The 20,591-nt window shown below is 47.5% G+C and overlaps 1 protein-coding gene across 2 annotated transcripts in view; it reads right to left on the bottom strand.

Moving 5' to 3' along the window:
- LSAMP (limbic system-associated membrane protein) overlaps positions 1 to 20,338 on the bottom strand; it is a 314,985-nt gene extending 294,647 nt beyond the window's left edge. For both annotated transcript variants that reach the window (XM_009879910.1, XM_009879911.1), the window contains exon 1: positions 20,184 to 20,338. In XM_009879910.1, the coding sequence (XP_009878212.1) occupies positions 20,184 to 20,338 (155 nt within the window). The remainder of the gene's footprint in view (positions 1 to 20,183) is intronic.
- Between the last annotated feature and the right edge of the window lie 253 nt (positions 20,339 to 20,591).

The raw sequence follows: 20,591 nt of genomic DNA, 5'->3' as shown, positions 1-20,591 counted from the left end.
ATTTACTGTTCTTCAGAAACGCAGACTTAGAACACCAACTTACACACAAACACCCAATTTAGATACAGGAAAAATAATAGCAAATAAACTATCCACTGCTGAATTTCTGTTGCGTATTGTGTGATCTCAGTCTTTGCTACCATCACCTTATTACAGCATATTTCAGGTTAAAACCACAGCAAGCAGTTTTCCTGTATTCTGTGCAAATGCTTTTCATTTGCACATTTGTACTCTCCAGTGGGCTCTCCTGGGAACTGAGGTCAGTCACGTGGTTTAAGAAGTTTGTAACAAGGCAAAAGACTTTCTTGTTCTATATGAAATAACATAGCTCAAATAAAGTTCAACTGAAAGAATTACAATGATCTGGTAAGTAACCAAGTAACAGGCAAGCCTGAAAGAGTTTGCTCTAAGGGAATGCATGTTAATATTCCTCCTTTTCTAGCTCTGATTTCTACGGCTAAGTCTCATTCACCAGTCCCCATACCCATTTCTTCCCATCTGAATACTTTTCCTCCAACTTCCTCACCTGTAAAACAGAATGTAATGACCTTTGAAAGATACTGAAAAGAGTTTCATTCGAACGCTGCGCAGAATAGCACAGTTCTGGGGATGTTACTGTGCTCTGCTGCAGCAGGAGGATGGGTTTCACAAAGGTTTTCATCAGGTGGCTTTGGTTTTCCTCTAATAAAAGATACCATTTAGTATCTTCTATCTTCATGAGGCTAAGTATTGAAGACAGTATGTTCCTTGCGCAACATCTTTTGTATGATAAGATTATAAATAAAAAGACCGTTTATAATCAAAGATGGCTTGATACTTTTCAAGAGTTGGGTGCAAAGACAGCAGTCCTGTCTGAATTCCGATTAATTACAATCTGCCTTCCCAAACTCCCTTTGCAGTTCCAACTAGATACTTTCTTCTTCACTGCTTCTTGTCTTAAACCTGCTGCTGCTTGCCATTTAATAATTGCAGGGTTCCACCTCAGAGGTGACTGTGCTTGAGTGATGAGCAGAGCACCTCCGCGGGTGCGTTCTTGTATCATTACCAGATGTGATGCCTCGCCTCAAAGATTCCAGGGAAGGCAATAAGACCACTTTAAGACACAACGAATTTTAAGAAAAAAAAAAAAAAAAGGTAGAGCATGACTCCATAAAACAAGAGTGCAAGTGAGCAGCACATCCACTCAGTTTACGAATTACTGAGAAAACAGCATTCTGCTGGGCTATCCGCTATCTTAATCGGGAGCACTGACCAGGCTCACGATACTGGGTTATTCACATTCCAGAAGGAATTACCCGAGTTCCCTTGTTGGCTTCTAAATTAACTGTAATCATTCAGAAATTACGATTCGTATATGGCAAACTCATTAAAACTGTCTGTTCAGAATGGGCAAAACCCCAAACATAAAGATAGGACGCACCGAGACAAAGAAAAAAAACAAGGCCAAGCGCAGCACTACAATGTCCCACATCTGGTCACCCTATCTGCAAAAGATGCAATAGAAATGAAAGGGGTTCAGGGACAGGTGACAGCAACGAGTTAGAGGCCTGGCAAAATTTCTGTTAAGAAGGGAGATTGAAAACACTGGGACGTTTTGCTTTAGAGAGGAAACAAATCAGGGTGGAAAGTATAGGGATATATTAAAAAATGGAGAGTACAGCAAAGGCAAACACCCTGATAAAGCTAGGGAGCAACCCACACAACTGAAACGCTGCCCATTTGAGGCTGGACAGGATTTGCTGCTTTCCTACAGTAATGTGTGAAACTCACTGCCAGAAGGCATTGACGCTATCCCTAAAAGGAGTTCAACACAGTTGTGTGAACTGCAAAAATATCGATGGTCACTGTATACATAATGGGAAAAGCCCTCCTTACAATCTCTCCCCCCCAACATCAGTGATAGCAATCCTCTTGCTTCAGACTACAAGCAGGAAACAATTTGTCCAGGACACAGAAATTTCTCCCATCAGCAAGTTATTTTGCATATTTGCCCACTTAGGAGGGTTTTATATTTTCTTATATAACGCAAATTAAAAAATGCAAGATACTGATGTAAAAGGGTTCTGCTATCATCTGCTGTTTCTTAAATTCTTCTGTTTGTGAGGAAATTCATATATGCTAAACAAGAGTCTGTTTGAAAAGCACTCTCTCTTAAGGGTTTTTAAGTATTCAGGAAAGAGAAAAAAGTGATCATCCTATCCATTTTAACGAGCTCATGGAAGACCTGAAAAGAAATTTCCCTTTCAGATGGCTTGTGTCCCAGCAGCTAAATATCTCCCCTCCCCCCTCCCCCATATCATATCACCCCTAGTGATTCTGAGTGATCTCCACAAAATGCTGTATCTGGCATTGACCCATCAGGGAACACACTCATTCTCAGTAAACTTTTAGGGAACAGACAGCTTGTTTCAATAGATTTACAATATCAGCCCCTGAACAGACCTGCCACAGATGTAGTTCCAAGATTTACAGGTCTGTCATTTCCTATGACCCCATCTTGATCTTCCCAACTGAGCTCAACTAGTTGTTACACACTTTGTAACCACCTTTTTGGATATCCTGCTTTATTTCTTTCCAGAAAGGCAAATAAGGATATCTAAACCCAACAAAACACTGCTATCCGTAACCTTCTCCTCTCAACTTCCTTGCCTCCTTTACAGAGATGCATGAATGTAGGTTCCTTGTTTAGCAGGATGCTCATTCTCTGGACCAGAATCTCCATTGCATGGAGAGGGAAACTAAGGTATGAGCACTGATTTCCTCGCAAACACGAAAGCAGTTGAGTGTTCCCTGCACACAGCTTCACTTCCACTGAACTGGAACTGCCAGCTCTGGCCTTTCTGACCACAACTGAGAGGAGATGATCTCCTGCTTTTACATTTCATTAGGAGACACTCATGCGATATCCTTGTCCAGCAGCCAGTTTGGTAGCACAGCTCTGAACAGGACCTATAAACTGGGATTCCAGGCAGAGAAGATTTTCATCACGTAAGTCCAGCTACTAATTTGCTGAGACAAATCCCTTTTTTGAGCCTCAGTTTCTCACACTGCAAAATGGGGAGACTAATAGCGACGTGCTACAAAGAGGAAATGAATTAAAATACTTTGAGACTCAGAAATGGCAGAGACTACTGGGCTAAATAATCTCAAAGTAATTCCACGTGCTCTGGCATAGATCTGACAACAACTTATCTATGTATGCTTTTAATAGAGGTTAACATTTTCATTTTCTCTGAGCATATTTTAGGCTCCATCACATAAAAGCAAAGTCTACATGAGGCACCACCAAGCAGAATGCACAATCATTAATTTCTGCAAAGCAGCCTTGGTGTCTGCGAAAACACTCCAGGTAACTCAATAAATTAGAATAATAAACACAAAGGAAACCAGAGAACAAGCAAGGACAGGGCAGAAATTACAAATGGAGGCCAACAGCATAATATACGGTACAATGGCAGTCCAAACTGGGCCTCCGCGAGGCACTGGGGAGCCACTGGGAGGCACACGTGAGGTAGAGGATATCCAAGTCTCCATCCTGTTCCCGGTTACTCCTTGAATCTCATATGATTAATTTTCATTCAAATATCACTGTGCATATGCCACCAGGGCCTCTCCCTGCAATGCCTGCGGGGGGATCTTCAGCTGGCGAGCACAGCGCAGCCTCGGTAGCCACAAACCCTCAGCGAAAGGAACATTTGCTGATGCAAACACAAGCCCCAGCGCCTGAGGCTGAAATGGTGCTGCAGCAGGGGACGGGCGGCTGCTGTCAGCAGGATGGACCCTGGTGTCAGCCAGGGAGATGGAAAGGGCTTCATCTGCCCACAGGTGTTACACGCTACTCTCTGCCTGCGGGCAGGGAGCTGAGGGGGGGGATGAACAACTGTGCCTCCGAACAGGTTGCTGTGGGCTCCTCTATACAGTACGTATTCCCGCGGAAGCAAATGAACCCCAGAGGGGATCAGGAGAAGAAACCTTTAATCCTGGAAAAGCATATTACTTCCTTGTAGGGATGTCTGCTCACTCCTAACGTGCCTGTCTCATATGATAGTAATGGCAGCACCCCCCACCCCCCCCAGCTTTCCCAACCTGAGACTCCCCACACCAGCTCTGTCCCTGAACTCCTACACCCTTTCCACTGCTCCAGACCTATTTCGTTGCCCAGCACATCAGGCTCATGCATCTTCAGCACTCACTTCTGCAGCTTCACCTATTTCAGTCCCAAGCCTCTTCTGAACAGAAAGTACTGTGCACATAAAAACGATGAGGACAGGCAGAAAGAATGAGGTTGTGAGGAAAGATTCAGCAAACTTGTTCCATTTTCTGTCTAGATCAAGACCTGAACCCACAGGAAGCCTCCAGAGGTACTCTCTGCTGCAAACGTACTGTGACATTTAAGAGACCTCCTGGCGAGTCCTGGGAGCAGAGGGATGGACTTCTAGGGGAAAGTTTTCTCTTTGCTACGCAAGGAATTGATGCTATTTATAACGATTCCTGCTTTTTAACCTGGCATGAAGACAATCAGCATCTGTCCAGACCCTCGGGGAGACTGCAGAACCAGAGATGTTGTATATGTATTTGTGCAATGGCCGCTGCTACAGCATGAAAGCCGCAGAGTGGGTAGACAGGAGCCGTGGAGGGCTCAGCCAGGGCTGGGGAGATGAGGGGCTGGGGAAGGGGGCTGAGGGAAAGGGGTGGTGCCAAAAGGGACGGGTTTTGCATGTGAGTGTGTCTGTTACTTGAGATCATACAGATGGTTTCTCTTTAGCTGCGGTTTTGAAAAGCCCCCTGCCTACTCTGTTGGAGGCCCTTTCCTGCCGGAGCCAAACCTGGAGCTCCCAGATGCAGGAGGAGAGCTCAAAGGTCTTTGAAAACAGAGAGTGCATTATGCTGGGGAGCTGGGAACTGCAACTCTACACAGGTAGTATCACGCACCTTTGTGCGCCCTGACCTGGTCCTCCTGTCTGGCAACTGGCTCCCCCACAGCCTACCCCCCCCCACCCCGCCTCTGTCTGCAAGCATCCCCCTTTCCTCCTACCCTGTCCTGCACAGCAATCCCCTGGCTACGATTCCTCTGACCTGAAGAGGGGCCCTGCCTGTCTCCCCCCACTCCTGCTGCTCCCACAGAAGTTTCCCCTCCCTTGCTTCCCCCCCCTTCCCCAACACATCCAGGTTCCCTGCAAGGGGCAACCCCCATGCTGCAAGGCCCCTCTGGGGCATCGGTCTCCTGCTCCTCTCCCCTGCCCCGGCAGCAGCACAGACAATTGTTTTCTTGCTCCATTAAGCCAGTAAATGAGGCTGGCTTAGCTCAGCACCGTGAGCCGGTGCTCCGAGCCCAGGATCTGTCTCGGCACAAGAAGAAACACCGATGTGAACACAGGAGCGAAGGAGGAATTTGCAAGTTTGGCACCACGCTCTTCTACCCCCAGACACTGAGGAGAGCAGCTTCTTGAGACCAAACCAAGCAAGCTAATGTAGCCTGCAAATGTTTTGGGGCTTGGCCAGGTGACCGTGCTGCCTTCTTCGAGGCCATCCACCCTGCTCCAGGAGAAGATAAATCAATGCAAGGCAACATCTGCCAAGATATTGACTTTGGCTCCGCTCACGGACTGCCTGCACTTCAGAGATGGGTAATATTCAGCTTGATTATCTCTCACCGCCAAGAGGAAGTTTCTCTCTATGCTTAAAATCACTGGGATGAGCCAAGGAGGAATCGATCTGTGGGAGAGAAATGCTGACAAGAAAACATGAGTCGGAGACAGGATGAGAGTGGACGAAGGGTGAGCAATGAAGACAGCCTCTGGCAGCTTGCCTGGCCAGGTTAGCAACGGCCGGGGTCACTACAGCCAGAGAAAGATTAGGACCAAAAACATTCATCCAAACTTTACTTTACAGCAGTCCCCTGTATGCTCTTTCCCCCCTCCCCCAAATAGCTTTTCCTCTCTTAACTTGCTCCTCACCCTCCTAAAACATCCTTTCTCTACCCTCCCCTGCATCCTCACCGCACTGGAGTTTTCTGGTTGCTACATATGTCCCCATAAGTCACCCAATTCACTGCTTAAGGCATGACACAGTGGTTGCAAGGCTCACTGCTTGCCCCACTTTGTGTCTTATACCATCTCCCCGGTGGTGAAAAGCCCCAACAACACTCATACACTGTAGCACATCCACCCCTTGGGTAGAGCCTGAGTCTCACGGGCTGATATCCCAACGCACAAGGTGATGTCACACCAGGGAAAGGTGACATTTCATTAGCAGAACGTGCTGACAAAGCCTCACGAGGTGAACATTCAGCAACATCATCAAACTTTCCCAGGATAAAACACTGAGCCTTCAACTTGTTTTTCCTATCGCACTTGTGGTAAAACATCCTCTAGGTCCTGTGGCCCTCCAAAGACAGCTGATCAGGAAAAGATCTGAGTCGCTCCAAAAGAAAATCAGTTTTAGGGATAGTCTTGACACCGATTCCTACTTTTGTTTGCCAGGTAGGTTAAGTGTCACATGCTTGGACTAGAGTGACACGGACTACCAACTCCTTGGAGCACACCATGCCCCTGGGATGGAAGAGAGAAAGGCAGCCACAGCAGAAGAAATGGGTAAGGACCTCCAGGCCAGGCGCACTTGGGTCCTTGCTGAGGCACTTCTCTGAAGCTTTCAGCTGCGTTTCTGCCCATGCTCCTGCCATTCTCTGAGCTTGAAGGCTGCACAGAATCGAGAAGCAGAGGTGGAACAGACCTAAGGGAACCCTCTACTCCATTCTTGTCTGAAGGATGGATCAGCTCTACTCTGTCATTTGTGGCATCTGTCACTCCTCATTCATGTCTAGTCTGTCCTGAAAGCCCTCCAGTGATGGAGCTACACAGCCTCCCGAGGCAATTTGATTCAATGTTTTGCTATCTTTACTACTGCAGTTTTTACTGACATTCAGCCGGTCTCTCTTGCTGCAATCTTAAACCATTCCTCCTTGTCTTCGCCTGCAGAAGAGATCATTTCTTTCTTTTGTATCTTATGTACCTGTGTGCTATTATTCACATCTCACGATCAGTCCTCTCTTCTTTAGGCCTAACAGCCCCATTTCCATCCATCTGTCCTCACTGACTATGCTGTCCAGACTTCTGATCATTCCCACTGCTCTCTTCTGGACTACATCCAACTGCTCCACATCTCCCTAGAAACATGAAGTACCCCAAATAGACACAAGACTCTACTTCAGTATATACAGGGAGCAGGCAACACTATCTGCAGAGCAGAGATGCAGCTAGAGCAGAGCACAACATGGCATCCAGTAAGTCACTGAAAGATGCCTTAAAATCTGCTGCATGCCCTTCCTCTTCTCTTCTCTGGGGGTTGGACGATGCTCCCATTTTGAGCTCCGGGTAGAAAAAAAAAAAAAAAAAGAAAAAAAAAAAAGGCATTTAGAAGGCTAACTGATCTGACAATGTCCAAGGTCCTTGACCCACCTAGCCTGTATTTAAGCACCACTTCCCAACTCAGGTAGGAAGAAAGCTGCACATGTTTCTCCACCTTGGGACATACTTTTCAAATGGATAGACCTGCATGCCTCTGACTCATCGCCAGTACTGGAGACCAGCCAGGAGAACAGGAAGGGAAGAAATGCCACCCTAAAGGCCAATGAATACGCATGAAGCATGTTACGCAAGAACCCCTGTGGACCCCCTTGTCCGAGTAGAAGTCCTACAGATGGCCCATCACTAAGCACAGTCAATGCAGTGGGGAGGATGTGTGGGTGGACAGATAATTTGATATTTAGCTGAAAGAACTAAAATGGGTTTAATGCAGTGCTAGGAAGACAGATTGCCTGCAGCACCTTCTGCTCCTGATTACGGATGCCAATCGCAGGTTTCCCTTAGGTGTAAAAGCAGCCAGGATGCGTTCATTTTCACAAAGGCTTCAGAGTCCCAGTCTCACAAAAAGGAAGTACCACATGAGGATAATTGAAAGGGTGACCAGCACTGAGGAACACCCCTGCTACAGCACCAGCAGCTGGCTTTAGTTTTCTTTAGCATCTTATGATTCCATACTGAAAAATGTGGGGCTGTCTCCAGAGTTCCTGGAAGGCCTCTCCTGCAATGGACAAATCTGGCTGAAATTATCCTAACTCACAAGCTAAAGACTTGCTGCTTCTCTTCAAGGTCGGAGAGGTCTGGCACTTGGAACGCCGAGGACTTTCCATAGCATTGCACCACCACTGTCTTTTAACTGTGTTGGCCGCCTTTGCCACCTGCACAAGAAGATCTCAGGTCTATACCCCAGCACTGACCTGTGTCACCACACGTTAGCATCATCCAGGAACATCAAGGTCCTCCCCAAGAAAGGGCTATGACAGAGGGGAAACAAGTCCCCAGCTGCCCCATTCCAACTTGTAGCAGTAGAATCACAACACACCAAGGAAGCACTGCAGCATGTTCCTCTGCTGACAGAAGCAAGGTGGCTTTCACACCAGCCTGCAGCCTTGCCTGTCAACCAGCTCATCAATGATTAGGCTCTCCTTCCACTGTTTCCAACTTGGGCTGCAATTGAAAGCAGGAGAAGCAGATTACCGGGATGCAACAGGCATCCAACTACATTCCTGCTAGGAAGAGAATGAGCTGTACTGGCGACACAGCCCCCATTTCTTACTAGCCCTCCCCCACACGCGCCTTCCTACAAGCTTTCAGGACAAATAGGCACCAGGCATTCTGTGTAGGAACAGAAAATAAATACATTGGGAATACTCTTCAGTCCCAGTCTGAATACAAAGAGCTGATTGAGTGGCCATGCCCAACAAGAGAGCTCGGAGTCTGCTCTATCGTCTACAGCAGGAGAGCCAGGGCACTGCAGTCACTATGGTGCTCCCCCATCCTTCTCTGCTTTTCCCCCAGCCCCCCATTCTTGCTCCAAGGTTCAGAGGGGAGGAAAATTCAAAGAAAAACAGAGTTGAGCGAAGAGAGAGAAAGGAAAGGAAGAGAGGGAAGGGGCTGAAGAGCCAGGAATAAGGACATGTGTTGGGGAGGGGTGAAGGGTGAGGAGGAGATGGATTGAGACAGAGAGGGAAAGCAAAGAAGGGAGGGAGAAGATGGAGAAGGCAAGGAAGAGATGTGACAGACAACTTCATCAAGCAGGGTGGCAGGCTGGGTGTAGGAGTGTGCCAAGCAAGGGAGCTGGGTGCGATCTGCAGGAGGGGAGACAGGAGAGAGAGGTTTCAGCTCTGTCTCTCTGATGAACTTACTCATTCTTTCTCTCTCAGTGGACAAATCTCTGCAAACACAGTCTCCCTTTTCCTTGCTGGCAAGACATAGCCAAGGATGGCAATGGAGGGAAGGCAGATGAGGTACAGCATGTGCACCACTCGAGGGGTTTGGGCACACTCCAAATCTCAGCAGTAGGTATAATAACAACAGGCCCTAAAGAGTGGGTCTAGATGCTGAAGGAGGTAACTCTTTTTCTGTTCCTCATTAGGATGGGATCTCCTGTTACTGCTGCCCACATTTAGCACACTCGAAGGGGTACTGCCCCCATATGCTGCCCTGAGCTGTTTGCTGCCCAAAACCATGGCTGCCTTACATAGTACATGGGTGAGAAAGGCAATCTGACTACGCACACTTCTTTATGCTTTCTGTCTTGTTGGGGGGTTTTTTGGTGTTTGTTTGTTGGTTGTTTTTTTTTAACTGACATGAGGCCAGTACTACCCAGAGCCTGCCCCTATCCATCCCCCCCATCAACAAGCTGATCCATTTCAGACAACTGCCATTAGTAGGAAAGTCCCTATGAGGGAGGGGGCTGCAGTTGCTTAGCTTCTTATCACAAGGTCCGTGGGTTTCCAGGACCCATGGTCATCTACTCACAGGGTACTCACTTGCACGCGTAAAGCCTGCCTGAGCACACAGCCAGCACCCCCATCTCAGCCTCACCACACCCAGGACTGATGTCAATTAAATAGCAGTGTAATCCAAGAAACAGACAAATACACCCGTGCGGGTGTATGGCTGAAGAGTGCCAGCAACTGCAGATGCGCGTGTCATTTTTCCATGGCGTCTCGAAGGGCTCTGGAAAGCAGCATTCTCCCTGATGTTTGGTCCAGCACCAACTGCCTCTCTGCGGTGCTACCAGCTACCCCAGTGGTTGGTGGCCCCATCCCTGGAGGCGTTCAAGGCCAGGCTTGGGCAACCTGGTCTAGTGGGAGGTGTCCCTGTCTATGGCATGGGGGTTGGAACTCGATGATCTTCAAGGTCCTTTCCAACCTAAACCATTCTATTATTCTATGACAGCAGTGCCTGGCAAGGTAATGTTAGCCAGTGCATCCAAAAGGGGTTACTGAAAAAGGACTGATCTACTGAGGCTGGGGTTGAGCACTGGGGTCGTGAGGTCCCTGCAGGTTCTGCTGCTCAGGGAGCACAGAGTAGTGGTGGGAGATGTCCCCATGGCAGGGGAGAGCAGTATGGGTGCCTCGTAAGCTGTGAGGCTCCAAGGTCCTCCCCCAGCTGTCAGGAATGAGAGCCCCGCCAAGTGGGGGCAGCCAAGATAAGCCTGTGGGGCCAGCTCACAGAGATGGAGGTGGGGGACACAGTCTGCCTGAGAAATGGCAGGGGGCTGTGGAAGGACCACCACTGTTTAACCATCACGCCAAAGGCTAAGGAGACAGCAGACAGGAAAGGGGCCCAGGCGGGCTGCAGCAGTCCCTCCTCTTGTTCTTCCACCCCTTTAAAACCTCCCCTGCCCTTCGACTCGAGGGCATTACTAATAAACCTGCCTGCTCTAAAGGGACAAGCAGGTTCCACTGAATCATGGCTCACACATGCCCCTGCTCATACGAAGAGCGGGGCTCAAATGCCCCTTCCCTCAACAAAGTCCCAATAAACAACTGCCTCAGCTGGCGCAGACTCCCTGCTCTATAGCTGCAGGCAGGGAGACTACAGATCGTATTATATTGTACTTGGCAGAGAGGGGACAATAATTTTTCAGGGAGTAATCACTCCCTGAATCCCGCTTTTCTCCAAGCTCAGAGGACACCCTGGAACAGATGAGGGTTTCCTAACGTCCCTATGCTACCTGCAGCACTCAGTAGGGTTGTACCTTGCAGCGGCGGTGTTTTAATTCCCTCTTGAGCATTTTCCAATGCCAGCATGCTTATTTGTATCTGGTCCCCTCTATCACACACTCTCCTTGCTGTTCCCTGACAAGATGAACACGGGGCCTGACCGTGGACAAATACCTGCTGATTCCTGGTGGGAATCTGGGCTGGGGGTGGGAATGGAGCTCACTATGAAGGAGCTGGTGTGAAGGAGTCAGCTAGGCTTTGTCACTGTGGCTCCTCTCCTCCAAAGGAAAAGAAAGAGATAATGATGTTAGAACATTTTAACCTTTCTTTTTCTGAGCTTGATAGGCTTGGCCCGAGGCACCTTTCCTAGCAAAAACAGGCTGCTGTAAGATTGATTGGTTGGGTGCAGAGTTTAAAGGTAATTTTCTCTTGTCACATGCACATAAATTATTGTGGCTCAAGCTGCGACCAGCTCCACGTCTCACTTGTTCCACTGCTTTTATGCCCAGGCTCTGATAAGGGCGTTGTAAGAACCACGTCCGGTGCTCCCCAAGCAGCATCCTATCTATCTCTTGATATATATTATCAAGAGCATCACAGGTGGTACACACAAAGTTGAGGGCGGGGGGGGAAGGGGCACACGCCTGCAAATCTGTACAGCCAGGGACTTCCAGCTGCAGAAGTTGCAGCTAGACCCTTGTTTGCTCAGCTATGAACCTGTTTAAAATGTTCTGTCCATGAATGCCAGGGCAAGGAAAACTCATCCATTCAGATTATTCACAAGGGGGAGAGAAAAAAAGATGCACATGCACACACACAAAGGAAGCACAGCTGCAGCCAAAGTGAATTCATTTTTAACATTCATGAAAATATTCACAGAACACTTCAGTGTTATTTGCCTAAATTTTGCTGTTTGGAGTAAACACTTGAGCCAGCGCAGGCTGTATGTTCCAGGCACAATACCGCATCGGGGATTAGGGGTGGCCCTTGGCTCTAAGTCGCAGATTCACGCTATGTCCCCAAGTGCATGTGGCCCCCTTACTTTAAGGCACAGACTCGGTGTCTGCTGCTGCATAGTTCCCCACTCTTGGTCATTGCAAAACGACTTTGCAAGTACCCGCAGCCATCACATTCCCCATCCGTCGCAACCTTATGCAACAAAGGCACGCGCGCTCTGCCAAATTTAAACACAAAAACAATGGCAAACAATGACAGCTCTGGCGCGCGCCTAGTGTGGGGGAGCGGACCCCTTTCCCCCTCCTCCACTTCCCCCTCCCTCTCCTCAGCTCATCCCCTTCGTTGGTTTCTTTCCCTGAGCGTCCTAAGCAGCTCACACAAGGGAAAATGCTACAGCACACGAGGGAGACTCAGCTGAAGCCCTGAAGACAAGAGCTGTGTGCGTTGTCTCTTCCTCCTCCATAAATACAGCTGAGACGACGACTGGATAATTGGCTAAGTGCCTGTCAGCTTAATAACAGAGAGAGACACACAGAGAGGGAGAGGGAGAGATTTGTATTTACTATTCAAAGTCATGGATGCTGCCTGCCAGTGCATTTCAACATGGGTTTTGTTTGCACAGCGAGGCACGAAAAGCGAATGGACATGCAGCTTTGAGTCTTGTCCAGCCTCGTGCCAGTGTGGACAATCAGCCTGGGATGGAGTGAGGAGGCAGAGCAGGTCGCTGCCATGCAGGTACCATCGGGTTCCGGGTTAGAGTACCCCTGGGTTCCCACACTGGAAAGCACCATCGCCACCCCTGGTGAGACACTGCTGTCACTGACACACCAAGTCACGCCACGTTAGAGGCAGTGACAGTGGTGCATCTCCAGTGTGGTCACCCTCCTGCTCCTGGGAGAAGGGGGTGAGTGGCCCTGTGCGCAGCCTCACAAGAGGGTGGGAGGGTGTGTGCAGGGGAGGAACCTCCCTGCTCTTCAGAAGCTTTCACTACTTCCCTCTGCCACAGAAATGCAAATTTCAGTGGTGAAAGTGGTTCATGTTGCTACTGGAAAGGAACAGCATTGGCCAGATCCACTGCGGTGTTAACCTCTGAAGAGGAAGACACAATACGCTGTTCGCTTGCTGCTTTTTTCCTTAATGGCTGTTGCAACTGAGGCACAGAGAAGCGAAAGGACACTTCCGGCACCAACGATGGTTACTGAAGCCCAGGAGTCAGGAAAAAGCCACACAGACCTCCAAGCAAGCAGCCTGTTATCCTGCCCAGGGCTGCCTCTCACCTACACAACGCTTGCAACTTTACGGAGTATATGAACATTTGTGCAACTACACGCAAGAAAACACTGTCTGTTTTTAAGCGGGAGCAAACGTAGGGAAACACACACTCGCGCACAGGCGCACGCAAGCACGCCCCCCCCCAAACCACATGCAGATGTGTTATTGCAAAGTATCTGCTGAACTCCAGCCCAGCCTGAGCGGGCTCAATTCCATCAAGTTAGCTCCAACCGAAAAAGCCCGACCCCAGTGAAATCAATAGAGCTGCAGCAGGGCCGGTTCTCCTCTCCTTGCACGGGCCGAGCACAGTTGGAGGCACTCTGGGGTCACAGCCAGCCTCTCCCACACACCCCAGTTGCTCCTAATAAAAATCTGCAGAAATATACACGCATGGGGGAGATCGGCTGTTGAGATTATTTTGAAATAGCTGTTTCCTAGGCAGAGGCGAAACTCATCGTTATTAGTTCCCATTACTTACCATAAAACCAGACAACGTTAGATGTGCCCGAAGCCTGAAGCAAATGCTTTGGTGTCAGATTCAGCTGAAAATCACATTCGTTTCTTCTTCAGTGAGAGAAGAGTAAAAGAAAACTCAGTAAATTCCTGACCTCACCTTTGTGCCCTCCATTGCACTTACTCCAGCAGGGCACAAGTTCACACAAGGCAGAGTGAATTTTGATGGACAACAAAACTAGGTACTGTCAATGAAAATGGCTATATTCAGCCTCGCAGTAAGCCTGTCGAAGCCCTGCCGCCGCATCAGCAGCGAGCTGCAGCCCCGCAGCTCTGTCAGAATCAGATGCCTGTGGGTATGGATATAAAGGGCAGGTATGTGTAATATATATTTTGAAAAACTTATAGTTATGAGATGGCAAATTCCAGTAACTGTGAGCTATTTTAAGACTGGGTCTTTCCTCATGACCTGCTGGGGAGGGGAGCGGAGTGGAAGAGGTACTGACTCCGAGACACTCCAGGTAACACGTACTACTATATAAATTTTAATGCCAACTAAGTAGGAAAACATATGGTACTTAGCTGCAAACTGAAGTGTGCATGCAGACTCAGGGGAGGAGGTTAAAGCCATACAGTCTGATACTGTCTCTCCCTCTCCATCTTTCTGAATGCAAATTATACATACAGTGTTATTAAACATACATAGTTTCACCAAAGAAAGAGCCTTTTCTGTTCTAATTTCCACTCCACCTTTGCTTGTGAGGGGTTAGTCCTACTTTGCAGAAAAGGCGGTATCACAAAGGCCCCACTCGCTATTGGGCACACCATATATAAATACTGCATGTGTATAAGGACAGATGCGAATCGCCAGCTTCTGACCATATACGTATTGCAACTTCCTTTATCATATGTCTACACACACACTCACATATCTATGTATGCATGTGTGCCTTCATATAATGGCACCATCTGCTGCCAGACCTTGAAGTTTTGCAACATCATCTGTTACTACATTTACATGTTTTTTTAATTATTTTTTTTATTTTTTTTTTTTAAAAAAAGGAAAGTATCGGCAGAGTACAGCCCCTTTTGCACAGATCCCAACATACCTTCTCTCAACACACGTTCGCTAGATTCGATAACGAAGGCTTTGTATACGCTGGAGAAAAAGAAGAGCATTCGGGACTTGCAGTCAATACCAGCGCAGAACGAGGACGTACGATGGGAAACCTCATTTGTCACATTCACTGGGTTGTTGTTGCGTGGCGGAGCCAAAAGGCAACCCAAGCTAATGGATAGGTCGCCAGGCTGGGTGCGCCCGAGCCCTGCAGCGCAACCCTAGGCGAGTCCCCTCACCTCCGGGCACCTCCTGCCCACCCCTGGCCTCTGCCCATCCCGGCTAATAGCCCGCACCTCCTGCAGAAGAGGGGATCTCTCTCTTACTCCGTGCTCGCGTGGCACTTAATACCAAGGGTGCCTCAACTTAGTGGTGGCCTTTTAAGTGCCACAACAATACTACTAATAATCAGGGTTACAATTTTACTGCCAAGACTGTATTATTATGTAGCATTATACCTTTGAACGTGCCTATTCTCATTTCTAGCAAAGGGCTCAGCTCAGTGCTCCCTGTTATAAATTATATGCTAATTATAAGTGTAATCTGAACAGCTTTTACTTTTCTTTTAAAATGATTGTATAGGGCATAAACTTTGTTGTGATGCTGTGTTGCCACTTTGCCTGAGGTGCCTTTGTCCTCTAGCATAGCTCCACATGTAGAATATCAGCAAAATACTGGGAGGCCAAGAACAGTCTGCATAAATTGCTTATATTGCAGGATTACACCAACAGCGCTATCGTTACTGCTGGTAATTTGATTCTAGCCCATCCTTTGACACATGTAACTCGAACAAACTAAGTACCCATTAGGATGGAAGATCCTAAGCGTGCTATCATCCTGAAACTTCACAGTTGTTTTTTTTTTTTTAAAAAAAAAAGGTAAAAATGGAAATTGCACACTCAGTTAAATGTTGTTTTTCATCAGTGCATCAGCACCAGATTGATTTAATTCTTGATGAAAAGTTGATGCTCGGAAAAACTCAAGAACAATGAGCCAAATTCTGGCCTTGGCAAGATCCCAGTTCTCCAACGGGCTGAGCATCATCTGAGCAGTGCTCAGCAGCTTAAACCCTGGATGAGTCACTTGTACCTCTTTATTAGCAGTCCCCAGGAATCTGCCCCAAAGACAAATGCGGTATTTCTGGCAGTGCCCTTTGGGCTTTGGTGGATTTGTACTGGTATAACTGAGCCAATGGGAACAGGGATGTGACCCATTTTGGTTCCAGCTAGTGATAAGCTCCATTTCAGAAATCATTAAAGGCCAAATCTGCCCTTGTGCCAGGACTACTAAAAGCCCTGGGCAACCTGTAAGTCCCACTGACGGCCTCAGAATAGTGTTTTAAAGGCACTTTGGGGTGAGCTGCTGTGATGGTTCCCGAGAGAGCTGATCTTTCCCCCTCACACGCTGTACGTGATTCCACAGCATGGGACTCCCTTGCCATTTTGCTTCTAAGCCATTTTAAGGGTAAAACACGATGCAGAGGCACAGTTCCGTCCCTCCCCCATCTGCAGTAGCTGCCCTTCGCTACTGCACATGTCCCACTTAGCCAACGTCCTCCTTATTTTTCATCCCCTCCCTAGGCTGAAAGCGCATAACAAAGCACCGGGTCCCTGCCATTGCTCATGGAGCAAATAAGGTGGGAGAGGATGCTAGAAGCAGGTAAACAGAAAGAAGATTTTGCATTGGGGCTTGTTTTTCTTTATCTGTTTTAATTAGTTCAGGAGGATATTTTGTGTGTTTGCTGTTTGGAGATTCTTTTTTTTCCTAACATCAAGCAGGGAAGTTGCATACAAAACCTGACAACCTCATGACTGTGATCTACCAAGCAAAACATTGGCAGGAATTGTAGCACGCAGTTCCCTCTCAATACTCAAAATAAGGTTCAGCGTCCTTTGCTTGCTGAAGACAGAGTTAAAAAATGAAACCTTAGTAAGTCTGACAGCCTCTCTGATATACAATGTCATCTTTGAAACATCCTGCTCTCTTTTCCTTGGTTGTAGCTGGCCAAACCCCAGAAGCTCTGCTCAGCCCTTCTCACCTGTTGCAGCTTTCAGACCCCTCCTCCCTTTTCAGCCTTGCTCTAAGGAGCGGATCATTACCCTTTTCCCTGTGGATAGTCTATCACGAGCTATTTTTATTCTCTCTCTCTTCTCTGCAATTCCCTGACTAACTTCCCCATGCCAAATACTCACTAAAAGTCATCAACCTTCAGCAAGGCCAACAAATGAATCAAATCTGCTGCCAGGTCATTTAGGAGATGAGCCAGTATAGAGTTAGGAACATTTTTTAAAAGTCCTCAGCAAGGGAATATTTTAAATGCCATAGCTTTAAAAAGTCATATCCAAACTTCCCAGAATAATTCCATTCTGAATAACAAGCTGTAGATGAAGCTCCAGAGGAGTGGCTTCCTCCGGGAACATTAGGGCTTATAATAAACTATTTTTCTTCACTTCATAGAACAGTCCACCCACCCATTCTTCCACCTACAAGTGTAACACTATATACAAATGTATAAAGCCCCAAAGGAGAAGAATCATTCAGAATACCCTGTCCTTGGTGCTTTGCTGAATGATTTACACCACAATTTACAGGAACAAAATGTTTTTAGTTGTCACTATGTACCTTGCTTTTAATTCTCTCCAACTGCATATCATTTTTTCTCCCTCCTACATTTTCATTTCCCTTCAAGCTACAGGATGGAGCTACTGGGCACTGGTACACCGCCACTGCACGCTCCCTCTTCTCTCTGAAATAGATCCGTAGCAAAGATAGGTGATATGATCTCTGCACAGAAATCTCTTCCCTATCTGTCTGTGGAGTAAAGATGTGCTCTGAGCACAGTTAGTATAGATCATCTAATGGTTTTTCTCCACCTAGCTCTTCCCCTTGCCTTGTCACTAGGGGATCTATAGGCAGGGAGAGTGAGATGCTGGGAGTTTTTCAAACACAAGGCTGCCTTAAAGTGAGTTATGTTTTGGAGGGGCAGGGAAACCAGCGAGGGGGAAGCTAGCAAACCATCCCTTGTTTTAAAACTGAAGGTATAAAATGCCATCCTGCAGGACCTAAAGTGTATGGGACAGAGGGAACTCTCACCTCTTCCAGCCTCATGTGCCAGTCCTGTCTCCCAGCACAGCCTGTTTTATGCCTCTCCTCTGAAGGAAGGACGGAAACATCCCAGAAACCTGGGGCTTGTCCCAGGGAAAGGGAGAGGAGACAACTGCCCTTCCTAGGAAACGTGAAAAGCACATAGCCAGCCAGATCTGATTAAAAAGCTTAGGAAGGCAGCTGAGGGAGGTAAAGCCTGTGCACTGGCCACAGTCCCTTCTGACAGAAACGCAGCCTGCCAGGAACATGGTATTGCTCGGGGCAAGCAGTTACACGGCCGGGTGGCGTGCCGCTCCTGCAAACTGTGTCACTTGGCACACATCTGGCTGACACAGCTGGATCACCTCACTCAGGTGTTTTACTTTAGCGCCTGACATAACACTGGCAAAGCCACACACTCCACACACAATTATCGAAACCGCTCTCCCACGTAGCCCCGTTGAGCTTGCTGACGAGCGCTCTACACACAGCACATGCAGGCACCATCTCCCCCATCCGCTCAGCCCTCTCTGCTGCAAATGCAGCTTTAGCACACAGCGTCTAGATAAACTCAAAAGCTCCAAGGTTAAGTGGGAAATAGAAATCCAGTGACCCCTGTCTGGGCAAGTGAGCTTAATGACTTGTCTGCTGCTGTATGTACCAAACATATGCCGGCAAACATCTGCCTGAGCAGCCCCTCCAAAATAAATGATTGATGGAAGTGATTTGCCTTTAAAAATGGGGTAAGTCAGCTGGGAGTCGCGCTAGAAAAGGGTTAATGGGATATATGAATTGCTAGTGAGTGGAAGGGAGAGGAGAGAAGCTGGGAGTCAGAGGCAACACCCCTTGTTAGGTGTTTACCATGTCGCATCTAAACCCCTTCCATCGCATATGCAAGGCAGATGAATTACTCTGTAAATCCTATTACTCCGTGTGGATAAATCTTACATGCGAGTTAACAAGTCTGGAGAGGTGGGGAATGGAAGCTGCTGAACGGATATTCCAGGATCAAAACAACCCAGCACACGGGAGCTGAGAGAAGCAATCCGCGTACACACACACACACACACATCCCTCTTCTAGCATCCTTCTTCCCTGATCCCATCTTGCTAGCTCACATACCCCTGTGTCATTAAATGGGAGGGATGCAGGACACAGGGGATCATGTAACTGACCATTTGGTGACATCTAGCAGGATTTAGTTCAGGGAAAGCGAAATAAAACTTTGCTGCTGCTGTTAGCTTTGCTAGGGAATTGCTCCCTTGGTGCTTCAGGGTTTGTGCACTATCAGCTCCTCATACAGATTACAGACTTATTTTAAATTACATCCAGTAGTTTTATAGCCTTAACACACAGTGTGTGCACATACTTGTAAGCACAGGATTTCAGTAGGGAAGTTACTGCAGGTAAGTTGAGCAAGGCAGAATTTGAAAAAGAAACCCACAGGAAAAAGATGACTGCATTTCAACTATTTGGGACGCTCCTAAATGAAAGCCCAAGTAGCCTCAGAACTACCTCTGGAAAACCTGCACGACAAATACAGAAATACAACACTCTATACTGCCAGTGAACAGGGCTTTATGTGCAAAGACACCCTCATCACAACCACTCAGACACGCAGGCACAGCATACACCCGTTTACTTAGCCCTGAAAAAACACAGCACAGTGAACGAGATACCAGCTTCATAAACGTCAGAGCTCTTGCACCATTTTTTCACCAGCCTTTTCAACTACTGTATCCATCTCCTCTTCCTACAGAGCAGAAAAATAAATAAATAAAATTAAAAGCCAGAGTTTCCCAAAAGAACTTGCCTGAGAGTTCTGGCAGCGCCTGGGATAAAGTTTTTGCATCGGTACAAAAAGAAGTATGGGCAGATCAATGGAACATCTGGCAAACACAGCTGGATCCCTTTTCGATTTCCCTATTGATACTGCAGGGCTGGTGGAAAAATGTACATTCACGAGAGCTGGCTAACACAAACAGATCTTTCCCCACTGAAATTCTTTTGATCCATAGCACTACACAGAGGAGAGCGGTGGCAAGGTTTTCAAAAGCTTTGCGATTTTGTTTTTTACATTAGAGCACAAACACACACACAGAGCTTGTTTGTAGCAGCTGCTGCTACTGCAGTTCAAGAGGTAAAATAACACACACTCTCACAGAGACGTACACACGCAAATCTGTATCGCATCACATGTATATCTTGCACACACAGAAACACAGATACACACATCGAGAAGGAAAAGTTGGCAAAATTCCCTACCTGAGGATGGCTGTGTCCCCCTGCCTCACGGTGATGTTATCGGTACCTCGGGTAAAATCCACGCTGCGGACTGGCAGCCCTGTAGGGAGAAGGCAAAGCAATCTCAGTAGGACCAGCGGTAATTGTTTCCGATCAGGCTGAGCCCTTGCTACCATGGCTGGTCTCGTCGAGTTTCACTGAGTGTACTTCTTTCTCTCTCTCTCTCTGCGTGTGGATGTGGATAGATAGATGTAGAAAGAAAAACAATAATAATAATGTACAACTCTCGCTCTGATCGACAGCCCCAGAAAGGGGAGGTGATTTCACAGTCCTTCTTAGCTGCCACTTTCTCTTGCTCTTTTCAGTCTCTTGCTGGCTTCTTTCCCCCCCTTGTCTTTTTTTTTTTTTCCTAAGGCTTTCCAAAAAGAA

This window comes from Charadrius vociferus, unplaced genomic scaffold, assembly GCF_000708025.1.
Source record: "Charadrius vociferus isolate BGI_N301 unplaced genomic scaffold, ASM70802v2 scaffold162, whole genome shotgun sequence".
Lineage (NCBI taxonomy): Eukaryota > Metazoa > Chordata > Aves > Charadriiformes > Charadriidae > Charadrius > Charadrius vociferus.
The sequence above is the reverse complement of the archived record's forward strand: the minus strand, read 5'-3'. Positions and strand labels throughout refer to the sequence as shown.